Raw genomic sequence first — 13,162 nt, forward strand, 5'->3', positions numbered from 1 at the left:
TTTAGGCACCAGCAGAGCCGTGCTGCTTCTAAGATATGTGGGAAAAATGTAGGTGTGAGCAATCTGTGAGAAACCTTGTTTCTGTGTGAAGGTCTTAGCATTTTCTGTAGACAGCAAAGTTCCATTGTGGAGGTGTATGTGGGTTTGTACCACTTACCTGTCCTGCAAGCATTTCATAGAGCAGAACTCCATATGCCCACCAGTCTACAGAGCGACCGTATGGCTGATATGCTATGATCTGTGGAGGAAAAACAATAGCAAAAAGTTTAGCTCAGTTTAATTTAAACAAGAAGTCTCTGTTTAAAAAAATTAAAAAAAATAGACCAAAGACAAACACTGACCTGCTGTTTTTCAACTGCACGGATAAGATTTGTAACCCTGAAGTTTACTCTATACTAAACCTCAACCTTGTCACTCAGTCACAGTTTAAAATTTATCAGATAGAATTTCACATTTTTATAACATTTGATTCTTTCTGCTGGAAGAATTTTATAAATACTCTTAACTTTGAATCCACATTTTTGATCACAATCTGTAATAAAAGGCTCTACAGCCTAATATTTTCAGCTATACTTTAAGAAGATGAGGTATTTAAGTTCGTCCATCTTGGTAAAATATTTATTTTTGTAAAAAAAAAAATTAAGTTTGAGAGTAAGAAAAATATCATTAAGCATGATAACCTAGATCACAGCATTGCAGCAGCCTATTAAATATTCTCTAAATATATTTTATTGCTATACAAAACGACTCAAATTCTCATCTACATTTTTACATATTTTTCACAAAGGGCACTTTCAGAATATCCTTGATGAGATGCTGGGCAGTAAAGAAAAAGGACAAACTGAATTCCTGTTAAAATTCTACCTACATACATATAAAGTTTGACAGCAGCTTTTAAAATAATTACTAATAAATCAAAAGCTCAAAGACTGGATGTCTACTTGTTTTCCTCTTTGTACCATAATTAGACAGAGACAAGGTAAAGTTTAAAGCAAGAATATGATCACAGCCATAAAAGCTGCATGAACCCTGAGTCGCCTACATTTTAAATCACCTGCAACAATCAAATTATTTTTTGCTACGGCTGAACAAAGACGATAGGAAGCTCATATCTTGTGACAAGAAGGGAGCACAGGGCGCGTGGGACAGAAGCTGATAATGAATTACACAGCAGTATTCGTACGCCAATTTATAAGACACGCTCAGAGCTACAAGAGCAGTTTTAATACAACGATGTAGCAGCGCATGAAGCTGAAAACGGTTTTATACTTTTCCAAACACTTTTGCATATTAAAAACACTCAACATTTATATTTTACTTAAATATTTGTTTTGTGAAGATAGACTACAGCTCAGGCTGTGGCATAAAACACTAATAGTGTATACGTCTCTAAGGGGAGCTCTTAGGAGGCTTCTTTTGACTGTGACATTTCCTTGAATGACAGAGAGATCCTCTGGGTTACACTGTCATGGTTAAAGGTTAATGCTTTCGCCTGTTCTGGCCACAGTAACGCCACCCAGAAGACACACACACTGTAGTTAAGCTTTACACTCAGTGACACATCAAATCGTTGCAATGGTTTGATGAAACATTAACACGCAGGCATATTGAGATTACACATTCATGTACCGGTACATACAGATAAACGAGAAACATGAAAAACAGGACGATTTGGTGATCTTTGTAAATAAATAAGCTTCGGTGTGCAACATGAGTGCTGGCGTACTGCTTTGCGTGCTTTCCTGAATAACTTCTGACCTCTGCTTCACACATGCCGCCCTGGGACACTCCTCCAGCTTAATGCCACAACACATAAAAAAAGACTGGACACCATATTGTACCTGAGAAAAGGAAAACTAACACAAAAAATAGAGAATGTATGTACTGTATGTACAGCAACACACAAATATAGTGGACGCATTTTGTCTAGGTGGGTGGAGGCAGATCAACCTTGCATCGCAACCTTCACTGCATCACTTTAATGACCCTTGCCTTTCCCACAGGAGTCCACATACCTACACAAGCACACGCAGGTGGACAAACACCCCTCCAGCTCTGAACTGCAATGGGATTTTGCTGTCCTGAGGGTTGAATACAATCAACTGGACAAATAGTGTTTCCACATGTTTCCCCTCACACAAAAGTCAAGCATGTGTATAGACTTGCATGCATATGAATGAATGTGAATGTTGCTACAGCTCTGGATTTTATAAAAAGGAAAAACCCCATTAATACAGCACAAAGATAATATCGTGAGCTGTGCTGTCACATTCAGTTTTTCGAGTATTTCCAGTGTTTGTTAAAAGATAAAGTACTGTGTTTACAAAGCAGCCATGTCATTATTTTTTCATAGTCCTTACACATGAACACCTCTTATATTAGTACGTCAATACTTGACTCTGGATATATCCAAAATGGATCTTGAGCGTAGCGCAAACAACATGGAAACCTTGCAAAACCTTTCACACGGTCGTGTAATTCTATAAACACGTTTTGCAAATCCCCCAGTTTTCACAACTCTGCAGACCGTGAAGATGAGGGTTATTTTACTCATGTTGTGTAGCTGCTGCTGTCTGAAGCTAACATCCTGGGACAGAGGTTGACTGCTATCACATATACTCAAGATAAGCTGCCAGCTGAAGCAAATAGCTTTACTCAGCTCAGGGAGATGATTGCTGTTTTGAATAAACAGATATGAGCTGCACACCTATGAGTAACTAGAGGAACTTCAAGACGTACTGCGTATGTGGAGCAGATGATTGAGGTGTCAGTAGTAAATAAAGTGCCTTTAATTACACTTAATTCTGTCTTTTGTCTTTTGTTTTCTGCTGGCAGGAAAGCCTTTTTTCCCAACAACGATGTTTGGATTGACACCTGGAATGACAGGCGAGTTCAGGTATCTAACTTTTTTTTTTATCACAAACTGCTTAATTTTGATTAGGCACCAAAACTATTTGATTAGAAGAAGATGAATATGGGTAAAAATACACACTTAACAACATATGATTAAGGAGAAAATGGAGCTCACCTACTGGGGTACTGTGTGGTACTGTAGTAACTCTTAATCAGTGGGCTGGACAACGTGCAAATAAGGTCCTTTCCTATTATTTCCAGGAGCTGTATGGAGTCACTTGTCCTTTCTTGTGTCCAAAGTGTGAAGCAGATTAAATGAACTGTCATTGATCGAGTAAGTGAATATGTGGGATTCGCAATTATGTATCCTTTCATTTTTTAAATCTATCCATAACTTATTTGATTAAAATTCTCTCAGGAACACTTTAGTGAACATAGGATTTTTATGCAGTAATGTATATTTAATGGCATTGCAGTGTTCTGGAAAGTCAGCAGGACTCCCTCACAGCATACATCAGAGATCAATGCCATTGATTAGGTCAGAAATAACATGAAATGATGGACCAGTGGTGAATATGGGTTGAGAAACAACTCTATCCAGACTGAAGTACAACACGGTCAGCGGTGCTGTCCTGACTCAGTTTCTACAAAAGGTGAGAGGAGGAGAGACAACGACTTAAGGTAGCCAGGAAGGATGAAGTTTATGTTGTTATATATTTACTGTTGCAGCTCTACTTTCTTTACTTTCATTAACATCTTGTTTTTCTTTTGTCAACGTTGCACTTTCAGCTGTTTAACAGATTCTCGCTATACCTAAGAAGGTCATCACCAACCATGGTGATAGTTATGACTAGCTAATGTAACACAGTTGTTTTTATATAAGGGCTCAATGCCGCCTACATACTACTTGGCCTCTTGTTTTCTCTCCTCTTCCATTTCAAGTGTTCGATGAATCTGAGAAAATATGCATACTGTTGACCTTTCTGAGCCATTTCTCACTCTTTCTTTGTCACTGCTAAGGTGCTAATTCCCAAAGTAGGTGGGTTGACTAATTTCACCATATTACCATTTCACCATCTTGTTCTATGTCGTCTACACTTGCTGATAACCACTCAAATATGGCAAAAAAACAAAAATACTGCACTGTGTTTTTAAATGAACGGATGCCTCCAATCAAATAGTTTCGAAATGTTTGCTCGCTCCCAAAAATCAATGTCAAACTGAATAATGTTTAAATGATGAATATGTGCATGTTTAAGGAGGCATGAAGCACGGTGCTATGAGAAGGTGAAAAGTGATAAGCTTTAATCCTTGGCTTTCTTTTGTGCTATGGTGAGAGGGCTGGAAGGTGCAGTAGGGAAAAGACCATTTCCCTGATCATGCTTCAGTGTTTTAATGAGCTCAAGGGTCAAAGACTCCACAGTAAGAGGAAACCTCTTGGTAAAATCCCTGAGCCTGTCTGTTCAAATCCTTCTCCCTGCAGGAAACATCCCGACCTTCGTTCTAACCCAACAACTGCCAACAAATTCACTCTGTTTCATTTAAGGTTTGCACTTCCACTGCTGAAGTCATTCAATATGCATGAAAAAGGAATCATTCCTTATCCTTGTAAACAGAAGCTCTGTGAACATTTACCAAAAAAAACCCCAAAACTCATTTTTGTTTTCTCATCAAATCTTAATTATAAAATTCTACCCATTTACTAAAAGGGAGCAGTTTTAGCTAAAATAGTAAATTAGGTTAATGCCAGCCAACAAATCACCGAAGGACCTATTGTGACGAGGCACATTTGTTCCACTGTGTCACTGAGATTTGACCTCCCAGACTCCCTTGTTGTGTGCAATAAGCGGTTTAAGCGTGGAAAGAATGAAGACACATCAGGTCAATGTAGCAAGGAGATCTGCAGCCTCATGTCGGCTTGTATCATTGGAATGAAAACAGAGAGGAAGAGAGACAGAAAGAGGGAGCGAGAAAAAGGGGAGGGATCGATTAAAAAAAGAGCTCCAGATGGCATACGTACAATTAGATACAGGATGTTTTGTGCTCATTAGTTATGAAATCAAATATGTAGATACCCATAGTCTAAAAAGGGGAAAATTGTTGCTGTGTCTCATGTGATTAAAATACTATAAAACATGATTTATTTTATTAGCAATCATTACGATGTTGAAGTTGGAGAAAGAGATGGTAAAAGGCGCAAGATGGCAGAGGAGTCAGGGAGAAAGTTGAGATTCGGCGAGATTAAGACAAGCAGAAAGAGAAAACAAGGAAAATAAAAAATCAGTAACAGACTGTACAGATCAGTTTCAGGCCATCTGCAGAGAGCTGCACTAATGTGGTGCTGCTGTGACTTTCTGCCCTTGCCACCCATCGCCCGTCTGCAACAACACCGGCGGACAAACACAGTTTCAGGCACCGCGACCTTGGTAACCACCGTGACTCCAAACCACCGCGGTAAGTTTAGATCTTCAGATTTCCACCAAATCTGTATGCTCGTCTACCTTAGTGTTTGGAAAAAAAACCCTGATACCTGCATTAAGTTTTCACTCATTCTGCCAGGCAGCCAGTGATGGAGAGTCTGTGCTCTCTTCCTGCTTTATATTTTGCTTGTTGTACCAAGCCCTGCAGCTGGGAGAGCTGATTCACTGATCATGAGTGAAAGAGGGCAGGAGAAAAAATATTTTGTTCTTTCTTTTAGATGCTTAAACACGTTAAGTGTTTAGATTTTATAATTTGTCAGCATGTGTGTATTCATTTATGCACCTCTGCTCGTGACCTGAAGAGCCTGTGTTTCTGAGTATATTTTGCATGTGTATGTGCGCTTGTGCACGGGCATTGCTGCAGACATCGCTCTCCCATTAGTCCTAATGCTACATGACAGTTCTGGATCAGACTGCTAGCTATTCAAGGCTACTCTGCTCACCACAGACACACAAGTTTGCACACAAGTTGGTACTTGTGTGCAAATGCACACAAGTACCAACCTATGCCCCTATAACCCTTGCTCTTCATGCACAGACGTGCAGTACAATGCACAGTACCACCCTCACGACCAACACTCTTACAGCGTGCTACATGAATATTTGCTGTGCCGCTGCTGCTGTATCCCTCTGAGGGATGTGTGTGCTGTGGAGCAGATCAGCGCACATCAGACCTTGCTTTAGTGGTCTGTTTTTGAAAGCATTTCTTGGTACTGTATGTGCCTGTGCTGTGGATGGTTTCATTCACTGAGGATATTAATGAGCAGCCCTGGGGTTTACATGAGCATCCTACGGTGCAATATAAACAGCACCTTTCACGTGATCACAATGAATTGTGAGCTAAATTCAGTATTGAAATGCTCTATGACTGTAGAGGCATGTGAGAAAATGCAGTTATATGAAAACCTTGAATATGTGAATTCTTTGGTATCCCTATAACAAATCCTGATCCCGATAATTTAGCATTGTTTCAACGCCACAGCCTACCTGAGTATCGTTGTTGACCATGTCCATCTCTTTAAGACCACAGTGTAATCATTTTCTGATGGCTGCTTACAGCAGAGTGATGCACAATGTCACAAAGTTCAAATCATCTCAAACTGGTTTGACACTGTACAGTCACCAACCCTCATTCCAACAGAGCACCTCTGAGATGTGGTGATATGAGAAATTCACATCATGGATGTGCAGCCAATAAGCAACTGTGTGATGCTGTCACGTCTCCATGAACCAAAATGTCAGAGTAATGTCTCACAAAGGCGTTTCTGAAGGAAAAAAGGAGTCAAAACAGCAAAAACAACGTATACCTAATAAAGTGTCTGGCTTCTTTCACCTGCTTTAACTCTGTTGCCAGGAGGATATGAATAAATTGTGAGATTATGATGTAATTAAGAGCAACCCTATTGAAAAATTGCAATGTAATGTAGTGTATATGGAGCATAATGTAGAAAACAGCTGCACGAGAAACTGTTTTACTCCTAATGCTAAACCTAAAAGATAATATAGAATTCTTATAACATTTTTATTGCAGTTAAATAAATAAATCGACAGACCTAAACTGCTGTCTGGACGTTTTCAGGCTGCCACCTTGTCTGCAGCATCCTCACATATTCATGCTCGCTGCGTTTGTCTCATCTGCTGCATCTTTCTCGGTTTCTCTTTTTCACCTTCTTCTTCCCCCCCTGACTTTTTTCTCACGTCTCACTCACTTTTCCAACCATGGATGAAATGATTGTGTGAAACTACTAATAGCTCTTTTTCTGAAAAACACTAGTTTGGGGTGTTCGGTAATTGGCCGAGGGTTTAAATTGGAATTAGAGATGCCAAAGCATGTGGCCGGATGACACCTCTATCATGAGTCAGGGTTGCTATTTCAATCCTCCAACTTTTTGAAGAACAGCCACAAAAATATCTAAACAACAAACTTTTCCTCTGTGAACCCCCTAGACTGGATTTTAAATCAAACAAGTTGTAAGTGATGTGCAGTTTTTCCAACTTTGATTCAAGGGGTTTAACAAAGAACTGCATTAACTGAATTACAGCTATTTTTATACACAGAACTTAACTATATGCGCCTGTTACGATCTGACAAAGATTTTTTTTGTAAATAAATGTATTTACCTCATGAAAATATGGAAAATCTAAGTGTTGTTCATATGTATGGTTTATAGTAAATGAATAATGTATCTTACATTAAATTCTCCCTGCCTTTGTTGAAATGTCACATACTGACACATTACAACAGAATATCACCTCAGAGACTGAAAACTGGGTCTTCTTTAATGATTCAATGTATAATAAAACATTCTGACACCAACTGCTTTGCACTCCAGAGACGCGTCAGCAGAAAAGTAGACACCCTTTTCCTCCTGATGCCACACCGCACTGGGAGACGACTACAGCACACAGGAAAACAGCCTGTGTCAGGCAACTCCGTAGCCTCAAATACTCTCCTGAAATGGACCCATTGTGAAGTCAATGTTTTTTTGATTCTTTCCTTTTATGTCAAGTTACAGTTTGTTTTGTCTGTCTGATCCTTCGCCTCTCTTCCTTGCTATCTCTTCTTCTCCGTGTCAAAGTCACTGAGGTGTAAAGTCACATCAGTGTGAGCATTCCTGCCAGACGGGAGCGACCGATGACTGCCTATATAGGTCAGAGTAAACAGAGCCAGCAATAAATGTGTTCCTGAACATATGAGCGTGTGTGTGTGTGTGTGTGTCTGGGCAAGCTGCAGGATAGCAGTAAAAGTAAGGCATCCTGTCACCTGTGTACTGTTAACCAGGGACCCACTTCCACAAAGAAATAAACTTCCAGACTGGTGGGTTGTATTTGAGCTCCTGTGTGTGAGAAAGTGTGAAAACACTTCTCATCTCACAGTTGTCTCAAGCATATACAAAACTGCACTAACACAGCAACAAAGTTATACAATCACAATATGTAATGCTGTATGGATAGCTGACATAACCACTATGAGGGACTCCCCTTTGGGAATCCTCTGTCAAGAATTTAAAATGTGTCACACAAGAGAGGCTTCCATATCATTAATAAACATATAATGAACTTTATAAATCCCATATTATGCTTTTTCTGTTTTTCCTTCCCCTTCAGCTATTTCTTTGTCAAGGCTGCACCAAAAGAAATTCTTCAGTCACATCCTCTCAGAAAACACTGACGCTGAAACGGAGCCCTGACTTTTTGTTCCATTACTCACCTACGTCACTATTTAACATATCGGTATAATGGCAACCAGTGGCCAAGCTGGGATAACATCGAATACAACAAGGAGTTTCCACACCTAAATCCAGATGCACCAGGCTGCATTGCAGTCCATTCCTTCTTCAGTTAGAGCTGCTTCCATTAATGCCATCCCTGTCAGCTCAATTATTTTCTGTAAAATGGTAATAAAATGTGATAAAACTTGATGAACGCTCTAATTGTCTCGGTGTCCTTCATCTGAAATGACCAACAGGTGTTTTCTCAACCAGTGTCATGTCCACATTTAACACCCTCTCTTTCTCTTCTCTATTGTGTGTACATTGTTTTTTTCCTTTTTCAGAATAAAAGACTTCACTGAATTTGACTTCGTTCCAAACAGATCAGTCGCACCACACCCGCTGAAAAGCCTGACATCACAAATCACTACAAAACTCATTAGACAAATCTTTGAACAGCTTTTGGGGGACAACAAATGAACAGAATGCCCCGTGGGTGTTACTTCAGGTCCGGCAAAAGCAGATTCTGTAGGAATGCAGGAACACAGAAAAGGCCAGTGTATTTATTTGTAGTGGATTCTTCTATCAGAAACACTTTAAGGAACACCTCGTCTCATTTTACCTTGTAAATGTCACCACTGTGAATCTAAGTCTCTTTAAGGTCACTCTCCAGCTAGCTACAGTGCTTTGGAGTGGGTGGATACACAGTGCAAATGTTTAACTGTTAAGACTATTAAGACTCAAATGGTTGGGTTTCTTAAGCTTAATAAAAACAATATATGCATACAGATGCATAACTATGTGTTGATGCCCTATTTAACCTGTGAACACATCATGTGTGACTGTCATCAACATGACTGTGTGATAGTCATGTGAGTGTAATCAAAAAAATAAAAAGTGTTTGAAAATATGTGTACTGCATGCGGTGCTATGGAAACAGTAGCTACTCCGGCCCCATACTGCGTCATCCCTGGCTGGTGCATTAGTGTCAGTCTGACTCGAGCGATCACAGCGTGTTCAGCCTGGCATCGTGGGTGGAATTAACCTCTCAGTCTATCAGAGAGGCTTTTTAGAGAGAATCGATAATCCAGCCCATCATTAAATAGAAGCCAGCTAACTGATAATGGTCAGAGAATTGGAAAAACTTAGTGCGTATGAACTTCTACAATTTGCACTGGTTGCATTAAATGAATCAGAGGAATTATTCTTTTTATGCTAAAAAGGGCTTACTTGCATTTGCTTTGAATGCAATGTGTTAAAAAATACAATAACAGCAATTATTAACAAAAAAATGTAAATACATATTTAAGAATGATTAAATTCAGCATTAATTAATGAATGACTAATGCACCCGTTTGCTGTCTTTTTTTTTTTATATCTTTGTTAATAATAAGACTTTTTCAATTTTGCAGCATATATTATGTACACTGGATATATGCTGCATTTTTTCTGTTTGTTTCACCTGTTTTAAGAATAAAATAGTATTTAAATGAGTAACACATCTTTTAAGTGATAATAGTAGAACTTAATAATCCTAAATTGGATCAAACACACAAATAACAGTAAAATCAGCTGGTTATGAGCAGGACGTTCCTTCATGCTACAAGGGAAAGATGTAGGGAAGACATAAATGCTGCTCCTACCTATCTGGGGGGCACAAATACTTTCCAACCAAAAAACAAAAGATGTAGCTAATCAGCTACAACCATCCCCAGAGCTGGATCTTTTTGTATACACAACTGCATGGCAGTTTCACACAGAACTAACCTCTCCAGCACATTTCACTCAAAAAAATCATCTATTTTACAGCCTTAATCATTAAAGGATATTTCAGATTTAGCAATGGATGAGCCTCAACCTGTTATGCATGTCTCGTTCTAACCCTACCCATAAAAGAGGGAGAAGCACATTAACAATTTCTTCTAATTTCATTTATGAATCAAAATTTGAGTCATCCCAAAGTGAGCAAAAGGAAAATAGGTGTTAGCCTATTCACCACACCTGGCTTAACTCTTTCCCCCATAAACATTTGTCGACCTCCCCAGTACCCTTAAAGATGATCTAAAATAAGTAAACATGTGGTTTGACCATTCTTAGAATGCTTTCAAGGATAACTGCACAGGCAGAGACCACCCTCACTAACTTCTGATGCACACCCAGTCATTTTGTTCTATAAGTGGGCCTGAAATATAACAGAAACTGCTAAGTTCATAAAAGAACTTCAAAGATTACTAGCAGGCTTTCAGTGGGTAAAGACTGAATGTAGCTTGAACTTCAATGCTATCAAACCAAAGTAAATGAAAACCAAAAACTTTCCCAGTAGCGTGTCTGAGCCATCTTGTACAGAAACCAGCCTGTATAGTTTTCCAAGAAGGAGAAGTCATTTCCTTTTTAAGTTTGGTTGGAGCCAATAATTAAGACCTGAAAAGAAGCAGCAAGTAGGCCCAACAACCAATCCTAAGGTAGGATCCAGTCTAACTGCTAAACAGCTGATGAGCTGCAAAGTCAAAGAGCTGTCAGAAACAACAGAAAAGGAAACACTTAAAATCTAACAACATTAGTAGTGTGTGTGAGTGCGCTGCTGGGTAACTGGATGCATATATGGGCTCATAGAGTCTACTGGTATGTTTTATTGAGAGTTTGACTTGTTAACCACAGAACCTGCTGCCACATAGTGTCTTTTTCCTTTTTGTGTATTTAGACAATGCCATTTCTTCCCAATTCTGTGTTCTTGAGGTACCAGTGTGGAAGTTTTCATTCCTGTGTCTGACTATTTTTTAAGGTAACAAGGTATTCAAGAAACGGGCTTCTAGTTTTTCATGGAAACACTCACACCTTACAGGCTTTGCTTACTGTTCATTTCATAGCATATTTTATCCCAAACAATTTGTTTATTTCAGCTTCCAGTTTTATTCAGTTTGAGACAAATATAAGCAGGTTTATATCTAGACTAAGGAGTACACAAAGGAGCAGTGCACACACACACACACACACACACACACACACACACACACACACACACATATATGTGTTTTATCAGTAATCAGAAGTTATCTGTAGGTGATTTAACATATCACCCAATCTTAGAAGAAGACATTAAATGTGAAATTTGTAAATATAAATGTAACCAATGCACCTTACAAATCAAAGAGAATTAAAATATTGAGGTATCCTGGTATGACGACCACAACTGTGCTGACAAATGGTAAGGTCAAACTGTCACGTTAAATAAATGTGGCTTTCAATTAAAAGAAATCCAAGAAATGCTTGCTCACAAGAAAACCCCCTGCCTGTATGTTTCGGGTTCAGTTTGGACTCGCCAGCGGACACGCTGGGTGTCGGTCTGACTGGGACACTTACGTCATCAGAGAGAGCTCGTGTATATGCGTTTGTGTGCGTTTGTGTGCGGGCCTATCTTGTCCTGAGGCAGTGACCTTAATCTGGAGCACAAGGGTGACACAGGCTCAGACCAGACAGTGACAGAAATGAATTCATGCAACAGAAAAAGCACACGCGCACACAAGTATACGCTTTACATCTGCGGCTGTACTCACTTCTGGAGCTATGTAGTCTGGAGTGCCACAGAAGGTCCTCGTGCTGACTCCTTCTGTCATGTTCTCTTTACACATGCCAAAGTCAGCAATCTTAATGTGTCCCTCAGAGTCCAGCATCACGTTGTCCAACTTCAGATCCCTGAGGAAGCAGGCGGGAATTCAAAACATACCTTCAGATGCTGACTCTTCCATTAGTGGTTGTCTTTTATGATAGGGTTATAAAAGACATTTACTACATCACAAAGGATGTTCCTAGCTTAAAAGCAACCTAGGTATGTATACCGTGTAAACCTTTTAATACTCACCTGTAAATGATTCCTTTACAGTGCAGGAAGAAGAGACCAACAGCGATCTCTGCTGCATAGAACCTGCAATGACAACATTCACATATTTACAACTGCTTAAAACCGAGCCTTCAACCTCAGAACAAACAGTTCCAATACAGCATGTCTGTATTATTGTTGCAGCTTATGCTTTACTGTTATTAGACACTAATGTGATCATAATACAAAAGGGGATAAAACCTAAAGGCTTAATGTAAATTCTCAAATATAATTTTGACTGTAACCACAGATTCATTTTACAGCCGAATCATAGAAACACACAGATAAACTGATATGTCTTACACTGCCTGAGGTTCCTTGAACTTGCCCACTTGCTGGATATGGTACATAAGGTCTCCACCATTCACATACTCCATGACAAAGTACAGGCGGTCCTGTGGTCATGCAGAGAGGAAAAAGGTGAAAGAAGAGTTATGAGTGTGTGAGAAATCAAGAAAAAATAATAATAGGTTCTACGTAAAAAACTGTCAAATTTCAAAATATGTTTACATTTCTATTCGTGGTAAAACCTCAAATCAGAGAAATACAGTCTTGACGTCTTGCCTACCCCCGCTGTCTAAGTTGTTCCATCTTTCCTGCTACTCTTTCCATGACAAGGTGACCCAAATAGCCCACAGCAAAGCGCTTCATGGAAAATGAAAACACTCAACACAGACATCTGTCAGGAAATATTCTCTTTGTGTTCTACTGCTGGTCCCTTACTGCCCGTGACAAGTTTG

General features: G+C 39.3%; 1 protein-coding gene across 4 annotated transcripts in view; it reads right to left on the reverse strand.

Moving 5' to 3' along the window:
- prkcaa (protein kinase C, alpha, a) overlaps window positions 1-13,162 on the reverse strand; it is a 144,155-nt gene that overhangs the window by 24,226 nt on the left and 106,767 nt on the right. For all 4 annotated transcript variants that reach the window (XM_026170432.1, XM_026170434.1, XM_026170433.1 and 1 more), the window contains 4 exons: window positions 12,726-12,817; window positions 12,405-12,467; window positions 12,100-12,238; window positions 158-238 (listed from right to left, as the gene is read on the reverse strand). In XM_026170432.1, the coding sequence (XP_026026217.1) occupies window positions 158-238; window positions 12,100-12,238; window positions 12,405-12,467; window positions 12,726-12,817 (375 nt within the window). The remainder of the gene's footprint in view (window positions 1-157; window positions 239-12,099; window positions 12,239-12,404; window positions 12,468-12,725; window positions 12,818-13,162) is intronic.

The sequence above is a fragment of the Astatotilapia calliptera genome, chromosome 6 (assembly GCF_900246225.1).
Source record: "Astatotilapia calliptera chromosome 6, fAstCal1.2, whole genome shotgun sequence".
Taxonomy (NCBI): Eukaryota; Metazoa; Chordata; class Actinopteri; order Cichliformes; family Cichlidae; genus Astatotilapia; species Astatotilapia calliptera.